A 16,563-nucleotide genomic window follows, 5' to 3' on the forward strand; every position below is an offset into this window, starting at 1 on the left:
ATTGCGCCTTCGCGCAGGCTGGGTGCTCGGCAGCCATGCCGAAGAACGCGTTAGTCATCTTGCGTTATGGGCCATACAGTGCAGTCGGCCTGTCTGTGGAGTACCGCACCTTCCGCCTAGAGGGCCTGCAAGGTGGGCAGCCGAGCGCCAGAGGGCCACCCAACTGCGTGTGCCCAGGTGTACCCCAACCTCTGAGCACCTGTGCAGGCGGTACCCTCTGCCTATACCTCCTTCCTTCCGCTGACCCAGACCAAGCACCATAACCTCTGGAGAGTCTTCCCTGAGCCTCTACTTCCCCAGGATGACTTAGCATCTTTCTCTGGCTTCTACTGCTTCAAAATAGGAGTGGAAACAAACATGTACTGGGAGCCCACTGGGTACCAGGCAGTTTATACAAATCATTTGAATGAGAAGGATCACATAATCCTGCTTAAACAGAAGATCGAGAATATCAAGTGACTTTTCCAAAGTCATGTGGCTGGAAAATGGTGGAGAGTCTACATTTTCAGCATTCAATCATGCAACAAACCTTTACTGAGCATCTGTGTTGGACACTATTCCAGGTACTGGGGACATACTTGCAAACAAAGGTACATGTCCTTAAAATGACCTTCTCATTGTTGACTACTAGTTAACAGTTGTGCTGAGCCTCCAACAGAGGAATGTGATCAGAGTGGGGCCTGCCACTGGCTATAATTGGAGGGGAGAGGGGAAGATCTGGAAAGGTTTGTTCACTGGAATTATACTTGAGTTGAGCTTTAAAAAGTTGGGAGAGAAAACCAGGTAAAGAGAAGAAAGAGCATGCCAGACAGAGAAACTACAAAGTCTGGAAGCATGAACAAATGAGGTATTTGTTGAACTGCAAGAAGGATGAGGTTGGAGAGGTAGACAGGGGCAGATCCTGCACGGCCCTATGCAAGTTTCAGGCGGGGGGGTGGGGGGGGGGTCAAACTGTGGCTGTCTGAGGAGAACAGAGCAGAGGGGGCCAAGAATGGAAGTGAAGAGACAAGTCAAGAGACTTCGGGTGGTACAAGGGAGAGATGAGAGTAGCTTGGACCAGGACAGCCGTAGAGGGGCAGTGGATTAAAGAAAGAGGAAGGAAAAAAAAAAAAGTAAGAGGAAAGAGCGGGGGGGGGGGGGGGGGGGCGGCGAGGGTCAGGAGGATATCCTCTGGATCCAGTCAGTGTCTGGCTTGATCAAAGTGCTGATGGATGGAAGTGCTCTACGCTGAAGATGACAACACAGATGGACTGTAATTTGTAGGAATATGCTCCATTTCGACCATATTAAACTTCATGTGTTTTCAGCTGTGTAGATGGAGGTACTAAGTTAGCTCTGCAGTTCTAGAGCTCAGAGAAAAAGTCTGAACTAGAGATAGAATGGTCCGAGTCATGGACTTGGGGATCACATATAGAACGAGAAGAGAGCCCAGGCCTGGGTCTTCAGTCTTCAGTGCTTTTAAATGCTCTAATTTCCCATCCGAAACTTCTCACCAGCTTTCCCTCCCTGGCTTCATGAGGTTTATTGTATGTCTCAACAGTCTTTTGCCCAGACAGCTATGCATTTTTCATTTCCCCGCACGCTGCCCACAGCTTTATCCACCTTGTGTGAGTTCCACATTAGGTGAAACATAGACAAGGGCCTTGTGCCAGTCCCTAGGGAGCCCCCAGACAGGGAGGAACAGACAAACAGGAATTTGCAAAACATGGTTTGCTTTGCTCCCTCTAGACATGGGGATGAGGACCCACACTGGGGACAAGGGCTATTATCTTCAAGGCTGCCAGCAAGTGAGGGAGGAGGTGAGGCAAGGACAAGTAAAGATGCCACAAAGCTTTCTTAGCATCTTAAAGTTGGCTTTGTCTTGACCCAGTGTTTACTCTTTTGCCAACTTTGTTTTCCAGGGTTCTGACAAAGTTTGTTCTGACAGTTTCTGCTGTTTTTTTGACAACAGAACGTTAATGTCTCTATGGAGGAATGGGAGTTTGGAGTGCCTACTCCGCCATTGTGCTGATGCCTGCAGACCCTTTTTAATTATGTTTCTTGCTGCTGCCATAGCGAGCATGACTATATAGAGTCCAACTAGATCATTTCCCTACCAAGAATTATATTAAAGGAGAGCGCATAAACATTTTGTTATAACCTACAAATTACAGGTATTGAAGTGGGGGATATTTCCCATCTAGTTTGTACACAAATCCCATGGATCACCTGGTCACCTGTCTCCTACTTGCGCTCTTGCCATAGTTGGCAGAGAAAATGGCATGAGCAGAGGTCAAGTGCAAGGACTCTGAAGTCCAACCAATCTAATTTTGAATGGGTCTCCACCATTTAGTAGCTCTGTGGCCAAAGCCAAGATCAAGTTATTTCACTTTTGCAAGCCTCAGTTTACTTATTGGTAAAATGGGAGCAGATCCCTACCTCGCTGATGTGAGATTCCAGTGGGAAAAATGCAGAGTCATGAATACCATACCTGCACATAGTAAATGTTCAACAAGCATTCGTTCTTATTATTTCAGGGCACGGGGTTACTAGGAAGGGAAGGAGGGAGCCACATGGGGCAAGCCGGGGAGCAGCAAGCCGCTGGGTCTGGCTGGAGGATGGTATGTAACAAGAGAGTCACGACTGTTTTACCCTTGGCAACAGGGAGCCAGCAAAGTTTCTTGAGCTAAAGAATCATGAGATTAAGGATGTGCCTTAAGAGGCCAATTCTCAAGGAAGAGATTTAGGGAGGAGAAGCGAGAAAAGATTAATTAAGAGATATTAAGAGGTTAGAAATTACGTTCTGAAGTTCAGGGGACAGACAAAGGCAGATTTGAGTCAGAAGCAGTTATGAGTTTAAATAACATCTATGTGCTGATGGCTCCCAAATTTCTCTCTCCCATCAGGATTTCTCATTGCCACTGGGGTGTTTAGTAGGCATCTCAGACTAATATGTCCGAAGTTTCTAAACCTAATACCCACCCCAAACCAGCCCCTCTGCATTCTCTCCCTCTCAGTTCACACAGCTCTGTTCTCTTAGTTACTCAGGCCAAAAACTTTGCAGGCAACTTTCTGTCCTCTCTTTGCTTCACATTCATCACAAACACCATCATCTCCTGCCTGGATAAGTGCCCCTATCTCTCTGCTGAGTTCCCTGTGACCACCCTTGTCCCCTGCAGTCTGTCCTCAGCGCCAAAGCCGGGTGATACCTTTAAACTTGAGTCATAGCATGGCCTGTGCCTCCAAGAACATCCTGGTGGCTCCCAGCTCACTCAAGGGAGAAGTCAAAGGCTTGCAGTGGCCTATAGGTGTCCTCCCTGACCTCATTTCCTCTGTCACTACACACTCTGTACCCTCAGTCACTCAGCTGCAGCCACGCCGACCTCCTCATTGGCCCTTGAACACCCCTGGTGCACTTTGACCTCCAGGTGTGGCAGCTGCTCCACCTGGAATGCTCTTCCTCCAGATTCCTGCATTGTCCTCACTCTTCACTCCCTCGCAGCCTCTGAGTGTTTCTTAAAAGTCACCTTCATCAACAGCCGTTCCTTGAGCATCCCTATCAAAAACGTCAACACCTCCCTCTGCCTGCCTCTTCCCTATCTCCCTTCCTTCCTTCTTTACTTCTTCCTAGTGCTCATAAGTTTGAGCACACTCTTTTTCTAGGCCCTCATCGATCAAGACTTCATCTTTTTCTAGGTGAAACGTACATTTCACCTATTTGCCGGGAGGTTTGCTTCAGGGTAGCAGGGGTTCTGGTCTGCCCTGTTCTCTGCTGTGTCCCAGTGTCCAGAACTGTGCCAGGTATATCTTAAGGGTCAATAAGCATTAAATAAATAAAATTAACCTGAATGGAGCTGAACACTGGATCCACAGGAGGTGAGACTTGGAGAGAAATCAAGGAAAGACAGAACCGGCGAACAGGAGGACCTTGGCAGTGGCCCCTCTGAGGGGCGCAGAGGCAAGAGAGACCCCAGAGACAGAAGCAAGTGAGATGATTTCAAGACAAAAATGGCTACTGGGCACCAAACTGTTAAATAGGAGTCATTTCTAGTAAAGGTGAATTCATGATTAATGAAGGACATAGAAAAAAATATTCTCAGAGACTTGGGATAGGAAGGCAAAATGGTACAGAACTTTAGAGGCCAACTTGGCCATGTCTTAAAATTTAACCATATACTGTGGAACCCAGCTATTCCATTTCTCAGTCTCTCCCATGAATACATAAACTTGTACATGTACACAGAGGGATGCCCAGGAATGTTTCCTGCAATGTTCTTGCTGATAGTGGAAAATTGAAAACAACCGGAAAAAGGACCAGCTTGAATACATTGCAGTACAGCTGTCACATGAAATGCAGTGCAGCTGGTCCATGTATATATTGACAGGACTGGATCACCATAACATGACGTTAAGGGAGTGAGGTGTGTTCCTGAATTCCATGTACACTGTGATCCAACTTCCACTGAAAAGGACAAAGTGGGGGGGAGGAGGAAGAATTATGGGTGATTTAAAATGTTCTGTCCTATAATTGTAAGGTTTTTTAAAAATCGTGGGTCTGCATCACATTTATAATCTGATAAAAATTCATGGGGTGCCTCAGTGGCTCAGTCAGTTAAGTCTCCAACTTTGGCTCAGGTCATGATCTCATGGTTCATGAATGAGTTCGAGCCCTGAATCAGGCTCTGTGCTGACAGTGTGGAGCCTGGAGCCTGCTTCGGATTCTGTGTCTCCCTGTCTCTCTGCCTCTCCCCCCCTTGTACTCTGTGTGTGTGTCTCTCTCAAAAGTAAACATTAAAAAAAATTAATCTGACAAAATTTTAGAGTTTAAAATAGTGTGGGGTAGTTTCTTTATTTTTTTCCAGCAGAACTATTTTAAAGAGGGGCTCCTGGGTGGCTCAGTCGGTTAAGCATCTGATTTTAGCTCAGGTCATGATCTCACAGTCCATGAGTTTGAGCCCCTCTGTGCTGACAGCTCAGAGCCTGGAGCCTGCTTTGGATTCTGTGTCTCCCTCTCTCTCTGCCCCTCGCCTGCTCATGCTCTGTCTCTCTCTGTCTCAAAAATAAATAAAAACATTTTTAAAAAAAGAAGTAAGAAAGGAGATGAGTCAGACTATCAGTTTACTAAGAGGGGCGGGAGAACTGTGTGAGCCACTGAATGTGCTGATGGTTCTCCACCTCTGAGAGCACAGGATCAAGAGAAGGTGGGCTGAAGCCTTCATTGGCAGGAGGTTAAGATGCAGGGAGAGATGAGGAAGCCAAGGGCACAAGCAGTTCTTCCCGCAGTAGGGGAGGGGAAGGAGTATCTTGAGAAGATCAAGGGGAGAATTTTTATGGTTGGAGAAGCACATTGCAAGCTATCAGCAGGTGGCTGATGTTTAAAGTTAGTTTGTGTATCCCTGAATGATGATTCATATCGTACCAGCAGCCAACATTCAGTGAGGACTGGTGACAAATGCCAGGGTGTTAACAAAAGCAAAGCAGGGAGTATCTGGTCCCCCCCACCCCCGCGACCCCGTTCTGCTCCACACTCCCACCACCACTTTAGAGTCAATACTAACATCAAACCAAGCAGAGTGGTGCATTCACAGGTCCCCATCTGTAAAATCTGCATCTGAATTCTGTATGTTTCTTTAAAAATCATAGCCCTTTATCATTTCCTGAAGTCCTGCTGGCTTTGGAAATATGCCTGATATTTCCTGAACTTACTGTGCCTTAAGGAATCTGAAAATTTTTGTTCTTTTTTTTATTACCCACAAGTTATAATGGTTCAGCAAAAATGTCTCTATTATGAACTCAATATTAATGAAACTAAACTATGTAATGCTTAACCAAAGTCCTAAGTAATCTCCTGACCATGGTTGCTCCTTGTCTACTGTCCTTAAGTCTGCCAAATGAGCTGCTAAAAGGAACTAAAAGGAATTGAAACCAACCCATAAAAATTGGATCTATGCTTATTTAGCGACAACACCCTGTGTGCCATTCTCCTGTCCCTGGCTATGCATTAGCTGCTCACATCAATGGTCATAGGCATTTCATCTGTGCCCAGCAGAGAAGGGGGAGATGTCTGTCTGTCTGTTTGCCTTGACTTCCTAACTAGCAGTGTTTAAATCCCTCCCAGATGGTGCCCAATTCCGCCAGCACTGAGAAAAGGGAGGATTTTCTGTTTCCCTTCAGCTTACCCAGATCCCCCTTGAAGGATGAGGTGCCACTTCAAAGAGGCAGGCATTCTGCGGGTGGCCTTACAGCTTCTGGTTGATTTATGCTGGAGTTTAGCTACCGCCTTTGGAAAGACTTTGTTGCATGGAGTGTATTTATCTGACCTTTCTTTGAATAGACAACCCCACAGCAGCTCGTAGGAAAGAATGGGTCCTCCATGTAGAGAGGCGGCATTTGGATGAGCTGCAGGAATTCTGGTGCTTCTCCAGGTTTGATCCCTTAAGCCCGCACTGACCACCCTACAGCTGGGCTCAACACACCCCTGACTGATGACAAGGGGGCAGGCATCCTGTGGGGGAATATATGATGTGGGGTCTAGGGTGGCTCATTGCTTTAATAAGAATCAGACTTAGGTCACTCAAGATCCAAGAGAGTCATTGGAGATTCCCAGCACCATTGAATTGAGTTTGTTTATTTAACAAGCTATATTAACACCAAGCATCTGGTGGGGTTGGGGTGGGGGGATTAGGGTCAGTGAGGGAGATGTGCTCCCTTAAAGGCCCCAAGAGCCCATGCTTTGCGAACCATGTAGAAAGTGAAGTGAGAAGTGGTATGCTGTCTTAAGAGGGTCTCTCCCTGTAGGGCTTGATTTGCTCAAGTAGGAGGCAGACTCTCATTATTTGGCACCCCCACTTCCACAGGGTGGATTATTTGGTACATCAAATCCTGTTTCTTAGATTCACTTTGCCATGAAAGAGTGCTGCCTTTCTCATAAAAGTAACCCCAGACCCAGATACTATGTGAGACTCAGACAGGGCTCTGCCCTCTGAGAAAGGAAAGGTTTGTGGACTGCCGAAGGGTGTGCGCCTTCCCAGGTCTCCTCGTGCAGAGCCCTTCCTCACTTACACTGCATTACAGTGAGCAACTCCAGACACAGTCTGTGCCTCCTTCTCTCCAGGACCCCCAGGCCTTAGAGAGTCGCTGTTGTGTGTTAGTAGTATAGAGGTAACACCTTGCCTCCAGAGATGGGGTTGGAACAGAGAAGCTGTTTTTTTCCTGATTTCTTCCTACCAAATTGAAGTACATTTCCCAGGAACATCTTCTGACAAGGCAAAGCCAAGGTTCTGGAGGCCAAATTGCCCCTACCCACTCACTTGCAACTTTTCCCTCTCAGGCTACACATCCCCTCTCCTGATGGGGTGCTGCTGGGAGAGTGTCTGCTTCCCAGAAATCTCTGCCAATGGACTGCCTTTCTGCTTCCTAGACTGTCCCCTGGCCATCCCAAATTGCATGGACCACTTCATTTCAACAAGGCATTAGTCCAAGCTCAGTGCCTTCCTCCAAAGATGTTTAATACAAGACACTTAAATAGGATACAATAACATAAATATGCCAGAGGAAAAGATGCGGGTGTTCGTAGAGAGAGGCGTTAGCTGATGCAGGGTCAATTAGGGCTCCCGCTGGGTGCCCAAGGAGCGCTATCTCATTGATGGAGATCCTCACTGAGTTACTCTCTGAAGTTCCTTTCCAGAAGTGAAATTAAAATCACGCAATTAAAATGTTCACAGTTGGGGCTGGATGTTCTTGAGCTGATTGAAAGATGAAGAAGTGGACACGCCAACATTTTGAAGCAGCAATTGTCTCTGTAATTAAGTGCAATTAACTGACATAATTGTCTGCTTTTCTGCACATAAGACTGATTGCAATGCTAAGACTCAAAAAAAAAAAAAAAAAAACCACACCCTTCATCGGATTCCTCATCCCAACTTAACCAAAATTCTCACTGATGCATGAAGACTGCCAAAGATGGTGATTGAGCACACCGACTCTACTACCAATGTTACAAGGTGAACATGTCAGGAAAACGGAGGACAGACATGTTAGAGAAAACAGAATCCCATACTGTTCATGCACATCATTTCTCCTAAACTCCTACACTTTTGCGTTTCCACGTTAGAGAATAGATCTAACAACTTTTCCATGGCTCATCTCTAGGGAAGTGATAACCAAAAAGCAACTTCCAAAGGTGTGAATAAAAGTTCAGTTCATTAGCTTTAAAACAAAACAAAAAATAAAAAGCATTTTATTTCTCCTTAGTATAGAAAATACTAAGAATGGAAGAATAAAGACAAAGAAGTTTCACACACTCTTACCAGAGAGATAACCACTGAGTATTTCTTTTCTTTTCCTATTATATATACATACTCTAATTAGTAGTGAAGATGTGTTTTCATATATGCTATACATGTACCCTGATTGTTTGCACATATTACAAATATTTTTCTTGCTATTAAAAAAAATGAATAAACATTTTCTGAAATGATCAGGAAAAAACTCATCATATGGACCTATTGTCTTCTTATGATTTGAACAATAGGTTACACAAAGTATTTTCTATTATAAAACTGCAGAAAGGAACCTCTCATTACAAAAGTCTGCCTGTATTTCTGTTTTGTTTTGTTTTTTCCTGAGGAAGCTTTCTTATAAGCGCATATCCCCTGGCCAGAGTTTATTCTGTAATTCTAAAAATTTTTGAGGCTTTTGAGGCTTGTATTGCCAAATTAACTCCAGAAAGGTGGCCAATTTATATTTCCATCAGCAGGATAAGAAGTTACCTAATTCCCCCCATCCCCTCCAGCACTGAGTATCATCTCTATAAAAAAAAGTTCAAAAACTCTTCCTAGAGACATCTCCTATTTCCACATATCCTATGGGTCTGGGGCAAATTGCAACCAAAACCTGAATTGCTCAGGTCTCTGGCTGTGCTTTCCAGAAAAGGTGAGGGCACACCGGGCCAGCACCAGGTAGGTACCCAACAGGGCAACTGGAGTTATAGCCACGGGCAACTGGAAACCAAGCCAGCTACTGGCATCCATGAGAACATCCGCATGGCAGGTTAATCTAGAGCCTGTCCTCATGCCACCCACACTCCTCTCCATCTTTTCCAGCTGTGTTGGCCAGAGATGGACACAACGTCATCCTAGAAAAGATAGAAGACTGGAATGTGGTAGAACTCATGGTGAACGAAGAAGTCGTCTTTCACTGCAACATCAAAGACCTGGAATTTGGTAAGTCCTTCGGCACTGCTCTGCTCCCAAGCAGCATTTTGCCTTCTCTGAAGTGGGCTCGATTTCTAGTTGAAGTGGCCAGTGGGTTAGGACCAGATTCAAATTGGACTTTTTTTCTGAGTCTTAAATTCTTACTCAAAGCCCTGTGTACATGAGTAAGCACATCCTAAACCACACAAAGTGCTTGATGCTCTGGGTTCCTTCCCAGAACACTGGACACAAAAGAGGGACAGAAAGAAAAATGAAGTTTTAGCCCCAGATTTCAAATGATGTAACAGGCACTTAGGGGTAATAGGTTTGGGGGTTTTCTTTTATTCTTTCTTTTTATTTTCACATTTTAACAATGTGTGTTTTATTATCATTTGCCTTCAAAACAGGTTTGTTCCATTCGATTATTCTACCTAGGCTTGCTAAGACAATTAGAGTCGACACGCCCTCAGTGCATGGCATTATCAGTGACATTCTAGGGATTTCATTGCCCTGGAGAGCTTCCTGCCTGGCAGGCTGGCATCACACATACCACACTCTGCTCAGAAGTAAAAGTTTTTGCTGTTATTATACTCTGTCGAGGGCTAGTTAACAATTTAAGTGACTGTGTACTTTGAGACTTGTCTTCTAGTGGAAATCGTACGTGTCTTACATGACATGAAATTGTACAGAAAGCTGGTCAAAGGAAAATTGTATCTATTTCCCTAGGAGGTGATGGTAAACTAGACCCACTGTGCGAAGAGGCCAGGATAGCCGTCCTAAACGCCTACTGATCTCCTCACCCAGACAGGCACCTCAAGTCAACAACACAGCAGCTGCCTCTGGCAAACAAAAGCAGTCATTCCAGGATGCTGGGCTCTGACAGTCTAAAGTAATGCAGGCCTGTCCTTCAGCCTGCCCACCATAAGGTCTCTCACCTGGCTGCGAGGGAACAAGGCCCCCCCAAAATAATAAAAGCACATCATCATTTGCAGCATCTTTCAATCTCAACCCACAGGGAGAGTCCTCCAATATCAGGTATGCACTGAGCTGAAGGAAATAATAAAATGCAATCTAATAACAGAAAGCCATCCTGTACTAATAACACAGAGTTTGCCAGGAGCATCTGAGATTCCATTCTCTAGCAAGGAAAGAGCTAGGAGCAGGTAAAATTAAAGATTGCGGGGAAAGGGGAGCAGGAGGGAGAAGAGTGGCCCTTGAAAATCTGAACCCAGAGTTAATGTCGGTATTTGGAAACCTGGCTATTGCTACAGGTTGATTTCTTGCTCCCAATGCAATAATATTTTAAGTGTTCAAATACAATTCCCTAAAGTCAAATCGCCAGTTATTCTTCATAACAAGAAAAGTATCTGCCCTCTTTTGCATGAGCCAGCCCAACAAGCTGTTCTGTAGAGGGCCAGAAAGAGCCCAGGGCAGACGGGTAAAGTGGCTGCTTGTCCCTCTGAAGGAACACACAGCCCTGCAGGGTTAAAGAAGGTTAGTCATGGGCAGTGTAAAATCAGCTGTGTCAAAGTGATGCTCTTTGTACTTTCAGGTCCTGTGCACCAACTGTAGCATCCCTTCTTAGCTATAGAGACATGCAGATATCGATCTAATGACGTTAAATGTGAAGTCATGGTAAAAATGCATCACACCTTGTAGGGGAGAGATGAGTTCCTTCACAGAAGACTCTGGGCACCCTGGTGAAAGAGAAGGGCTTTCAGGGCCTCCACAAGGCCACCGGCTGACTCCCAGCGCAGCCCCCTTGGGGAGGCAACCACCCTGCTCCCCGCGGCTTCACTGCACCTGGGGAGGCCACCCTTCCCATAACTCCAGGTGGCCTCAAACCTCCTGCACCCCAGAACTTCAAAGGCATCTGGGACGCGATGAAACCACCTGCACAAGTTCTTTCTCGCATGTGAGGATATGGGGGATATAATTTTCATTTTCAGCCCAAGCTTCACTTACCAGATTTCACTCAGAGATTACGATCGCTTTAGGATTCTGGAAATACTTAATCATCCTCACTGAGAACCTGAGGCTAAAAAAGTTTCCCCCTGGCGTCTGGTGCCAGTTCTCACATGTCTTCAGTAACCCTAGATTCAGTTTCTCTGTCTTAAAGACCAGTTTAAGATGTAGAATTCTGGTTTCATATAAACATTTTACTATAAGAGAAATACATTTTCATTACAGTCAAATGGAAAAATACAAGTGGGAACAAGGTATACATTTGATAACATTTTGGTATATTTCAATTTGAGTTTCTTGCATTTATGTCTGAATATTCATTAAGAGATAGATATATAGAGAAATTGATTTCACTAAGTTGAGACCACGTTGTATGTACCCAATTATATATCTATTTTTTAACTTAGCTTTTTGTGTTGACCCTCTTCCCAAGTGACTAAGACATTTGTCCAGGAATTCTATCATGAATCAGGAAATTTCTTCCTCCTTGAATAGTGATTCCCACTTTCACTACCATAACTTTTTCTGCTAAGAAATAAAATGGCAAACTTTCCCATCAGCATTCAGTGCAGTAACTTCAGCTCGAAGGACTCTGGCCCCTCTTCAGGCTCTGCAGCCCACCCCCACCCCGTGTTGAGCAAGGGCCCCACCAGGTAGCTGCCTTGCCCTCCTCTGACACGTCCCCCCCCAGCCTGTATTTGTGCCCTCAGAGAAGACCCCCACCAGCACCTACACCTGCTCTCCTTCTCTCCCTGACCAGGGCAGAAGGGCAAGTAAGGCAAGATTGCACACGATTCTAAGACGCACTAAAGCATGCAAAACTGCTGGGAGATGCCTATGCCCCAGGTGCTGTGTTCCAGTTTCAGAGTTAAATGACATATGAATCAGCATCGCCAGAACAAATCACAAGGTTACCTCTGTGTGGGTGGGGTTGGGACTGTGTTGGTGGGGTGGGACTGCAAGAGTTTCATTTCTTCCCAGTATGGAAGAAATATTTTTCAGTGGTAGAATTTTTACTGTGTGTGTGTGTGTGTGTGTGTGTGTGTGTGTGTGTGTGTGTTGGGGTTGAGAGTTCTTTTAAAACAAACATTTAAAATAAAATCAAGAGTTTGGGGTGCCTGGGTGGCTCAGTCAGTTGAGCATCCAACTCCTGATTTCAGCTTGGGTCATGATCTCACAGTTCATGAGATTGAGCCCCACATCAGGCTCTGCACTGAGAGTGCGGAGCCTGATTGGGATTCTCTCTCCCTCTCTCCCTGTCCCTCCATGTCTCTCTCTCTCTCTCTCTCTCTCTCTCTCTCTCTCTCTCTCTCTCTCAATAAATAAATATACTTTAAAATTTTTTAATAAAAATAAAATCAAGAATTTGATATAAAAGTCATCTGCCCATATATCCTAGCCCTTCTCTGTCATTAAGAAGAGCTTTCTCTTTGAAAATGTGATCATTTTTCAGTCTAAAGAAATGTGCCAGAATCTGCCTCCATCTTCCTCTGTCTTATGTCTTCTTGAACATCTGTCTCCCTGCAAAGAAACAGGAAACATGGCTTGCTCCTGATTGAAGGCAAAAGCCCTCTGTGCTTCAACAAGCTAGACATTCGGGTGCCTTTTAATGCTTTTAAAATGCCACTTAGTTAACTCACATTTTAACTTTATTAAGATGCCAAATCAATTTCATTGTGTAACATGAAAATGTGTAAAGAAATTCTCTTTAGTAAAAGACATCTTTACAATCTTTTAATAAAATTAGAAGCATAGCTCCACCTTATTAGTTTTTAAGTGAAATTTGGAATCTCTAAGTTTATTTCTTCTAGTTTTAAATTTTAAAAAGAATAGGTTTTTTGGGAGCCTCCCTGGGCTTGCTGCTGGGGGCCTCACTGGCTATATTTGCCCTCTTGGTAATTTCACCCTTAAAAACATTGACAGACAATATGTGAAAAGTCCACATATAAGAGAACTGTGTTAAAAATTAGTTTCCAAACTAAGCTGCTAGGACATTTGAGCAGTCGGTATATGGAGGGGGGACCCCAAAGGCCTCTGTATTTCCTCTCTAGCAAAGGCTAGTGTGGACACATATCCCAGGCAAAGTAATACTGAGACTTGATGCACAAATCCCCCTGTGCTTTGCAGATACCACGGGGGAGAAAATTTCAGGTTTCACATGTTCACCTGTGGGTGCTGTGCTTTTAGGAGAAATACACCATTGGCCAAATCTGGGTAAAAGACAAGAAAATGCTAGCCCAGGTGGCTGGCATGAAGCATAGAGAAATTTTCTTCCCAGATTGTTTGAACATTTTATGGGAAAGAGTCTATTTGTGGTTATTTGGTTGGGTTTTTTTGTTTTGTTTTGTTTTGTTTTGTTTTTGTTTTTGTTTTTCAATATATGAAGTTTATTGTCAAATTGGTTTCCATACAACACCCAGTGCTCATCCCAAAAGGTGCCCTCCTCGATACCCATCACCCACCCTCCCCTCCCTCCCACCCCCCATCAACCCTCAGTTTATTCTCAGTTTTTAAGAGTCTCTTATGCCACTCTAACCTCTTTTTTTTTTTCCTTCCCCTCCTCCATGGGTTTCTGTTAAGTTTCTCAGGGTCCACATAAGAGTGAAACCATATGGTATCTGTCTTTCTCTGTATGGCTTATTTCACTTAGCATCACACTCTCCAGTTCCATCCATGTTGCTACAAAGGGCCATATTTCATTCTTTCCCATTGTCACGTACTACTCCATTGTGTATATAAACCACAATTTCTTTATCCATTCATCAGTTGATGGACATTTAGACTGTTTCCATAATTTGGCTATTGTTGAGAGTGCTGCTATAAACATTGGGGTACAAGTGCCCCTATGCATCAGTACTCCTGTATCCCTTGGATAAATTCCTAGCAGTGCTATTGCTGGGTCATAGGGTAGGTCTATTTTTAATTTTTTGAGGAACCTCCACACTGTTTTCCAGAGTGGCTGCACCAATTTGCATTCCCACCAACAGTGCAAGAGGGTTCCCGTTTCTCCACATCCTCTCCAGCATCTGTAGTCTCCTGATTTGTTCATTTTGGCCACTCTGACTGGCATGAGGTGATATCTGAGTGTGGTTTTGATTTGTATTTCCCTGATGAGGAGTGACGTTGAGCATCTTTTCATGTGCCTGTTGGCCATCCGGATGTCTTCTTTAGAGAAGTGTCTATTCATGTTTTCTGCCCATTTCTTTACTGGGTTATTTGTTTTTCAGGTGTGGAGTTTGGTGAGCTCTTTATAGATTTTGGGTACTAGCCCTTTGTCTGATATGTCATTCGCAAATATATTTTCCCATTCCGTTGGTTGCCTTTTAGTTTTGTTGGTTGTTTCCTTTGCTGGTTGGGTTTTTTAAAAAATGTTTATTTATTTATGTTGAGAGAGAAAGAGGGAGAGAGAGAGAGAGAGAGCAAGCACATGAGTGGGGAAAAGGCAGAGAAAGAGAGAGAGAAAATCCCAAACAGCTTCTACGCTGTCAGCACAGAGCCTGGGCTCGAACTCACGGCTTATGAGGTCATGACCTATTTGTGGTTATTTGGATAGCAGTGTGACCAGATGCTCCTGTCCTGGCTGTAAGCAGATGTTCTGAAAGGAAGGAAGACCTGAATTAACCTCCATGTGGGCCAGAGGTCACATACCCCCAGCCCCCACCGCCATCCTGGAGGCCACAGAGTGAGGACAGCACAGGCTAAGTGGCACTAGGCAGGTAAAAAGAAACAAGACGGCTAACAGCATAATGACAACCTTGGACACTGGCCTTGTGAGGGACACGGTGGGGAGTAAGGGCTGGGATGGCCTTACAGGGCCATGCTGCTATGAAGCCAGCGGAGGCAAGCCCCATGGTATCAATGCTCTGAATTTGCCCAGAAGAGTCGAAATCTAGATTTTTATTTAAAACTTTTGGTTTTAAAGTGTGAACTCAGGGCTCCTGGGTGACTCAGTTGGTTAAGCGTCTGGCTTTTGATTTGGGCTCAGGTCATGATCTCGCAGTTTGTGAGTTCGAGCCCCACCTCAGGCTCTGCCCTGGCAGCATGGAGCCTGCTTGGGATTCTCTCTCTCTCTCCCTCTCTCTCTCTGCTCCTCCCCCAATTGCACTGTTTCTGTCTCTCTCAAAATAAATAAATTAACTTAAAAAAGTTTTTTAAGTGTGGGCTTAATTCTTTGAAAAACACAGTCTCAACCAAACACCAAAAAGAAAACAGAAACTACCGCATCTGGCCCATTCATAGGATGATCATCTATCTGTTCCTGGTTGCCTGAAACTCTCCGATTTACACCTTCAGTCTAGCTGTAATTGTCCCCCAAAACGATGAGGCCCACGGCCCTCCTGTCCTAGTGAAACCACTTGACCCTACTATTTGATTACGCAAATGCAAAGCAAAGACTGTGACATGAAGACATTTGAGAAGCTGGGCCTCTTACTCTGTGGTCACATACAAGGGGGCCCAGCTGTGGGGAGAGCTGCACACCCCGGATCACATTTACTGTGGGAAATACTCCTCTAAGTGAGGTATTGGACTACTTTTGCCAGCATCATGATGGACCTCTTTGAAAGTAAGTGTTCCTGTTTGAGCGGCTGTTCCAAAGAGGTCAAGAACAGAGACCCAGAAGACTAAAGAAGAATGGTAAGCCCCAACCTTTGCTTTGCATGGGAGTATCAAGTTAGGGGAAGCTCACTCCAGCCTGTGTTAGTCATGCCCCCAGCATATAATATTTCGAACCAAAACCTTCTGTCTCCTTCAAGGAATCCACTGATGTTGTAGTCTCTGATCCTCTCCTGTGCTCTGATTTAATGAGTTTGCGATGGGACCCAGGATCTGCATTTTAACATAAGCGTCTATTGATTCCAGTGCACATAAGCCAACTGCAACTCTGAGAAAGGCGGTACTGGAGTGTTAGGGAGAGACCACATCACTGTAAGGAGAGGTGAGGACTCCCCCATGAGGGGAATGGAACTTCCCTCCCTCAGTCATGCTGGGCAAGAATAGGAAGGCAAGTGAGGTGGAATTTTCCTTCCTTCTCAGCCTCACAGAGTCCAAAGAGACTAGCAGGGCTAGTCTCACACTCCTGGAGTGTGAGAGAAGCTGGTCTCCAGGGCATGGAAGCAGGTTGGGGGTTAGGCTGGGAAGCATCCTGTGGCCAGTACTCTGTGAGTGTGTCCAATTATCCCAGAGCCATCAGCAAGCCCTTGACATCTGAGCTGTGGTATAGGGAGAGGAATCCATTCTTCTTCTCAGTCTGTGTCTACTCTTGGGCTGTGGGGAGGGTTAAGGGGGAAGGGCATATAACCCCAAGGTGTATACAGCAGCAACAGAGGCCTTAGAAGGCAGTGGCCCTGGAACCTTCTGGAGGTGACTGAATATGGAGAAAAGCCTATTAAAGGCTCAGAGCAGTGGGGGAGAACACTGGGGTTCA

The 16,563-nt window shown here is 45.0% G+C and overlaps 1 protein-coding gene across 1 annotated transcript; it reads left to right on the top strand.

Moving 5' to 3' along the window:
* Positions 1 to 10,165, top strand: CD2H10orf53 (chromosome D2 C10orf53 homolog). The gene is made up of 3 exons (XM_003994162.6): positions 1 to 132; positions 9,084 to 9,203; positions 9,900 to 10,165. Exons 1-3 carry the CDS (start codon positions 36 to 38, stop codon positions 9,962 to 9,964), a joined length of 282 nt encoding a protein of 93 aa, XP_003994211.1. The 5' UTR covers positions 1 to 35; the 3' UTR covers positions 9,965 to 10,165.
* Positions 10,166 to 16,563: the final 6,398 nt, after the last annotated feature.

This window comes from Felis catus, chromosome D2 (genome assembly GCF_018350175.1).
Source record: "Felis catus isolate Fca126 chromosome D2, F.catus_Fca126_mat1.0, whole genome shotgun sequence".
Classification (NCBI taxonomy): Eukaryota; Metazoa; Chordata; class Mammalia; order Carnivora; family Felidae; genus Felis; species Felis catus.

Coding starts and splice junctions, on each gene's coding strand:
- CD2H10orf53 (XM_003994162.6), top strand. CDS start 36: ATGCCGAAGAACGCGTTAGTCATCTTGCGTTATGGGCCATACAGTGCA. Junction 133..9,083: donor CCGCCTAGAGGGCCTGCAAG/GTGGGCAGCCGA, acceptor CATCTTTTCCAG/CTGTGTTGGCCAGAGATGGA. Junction 9,204..9,899: donor CATCAAAGACCTGGAATTTG/GTAAGTCCTTCG, acceptor CTATTTCCCTAG/GAGGTGATGGTAAACTAGAC.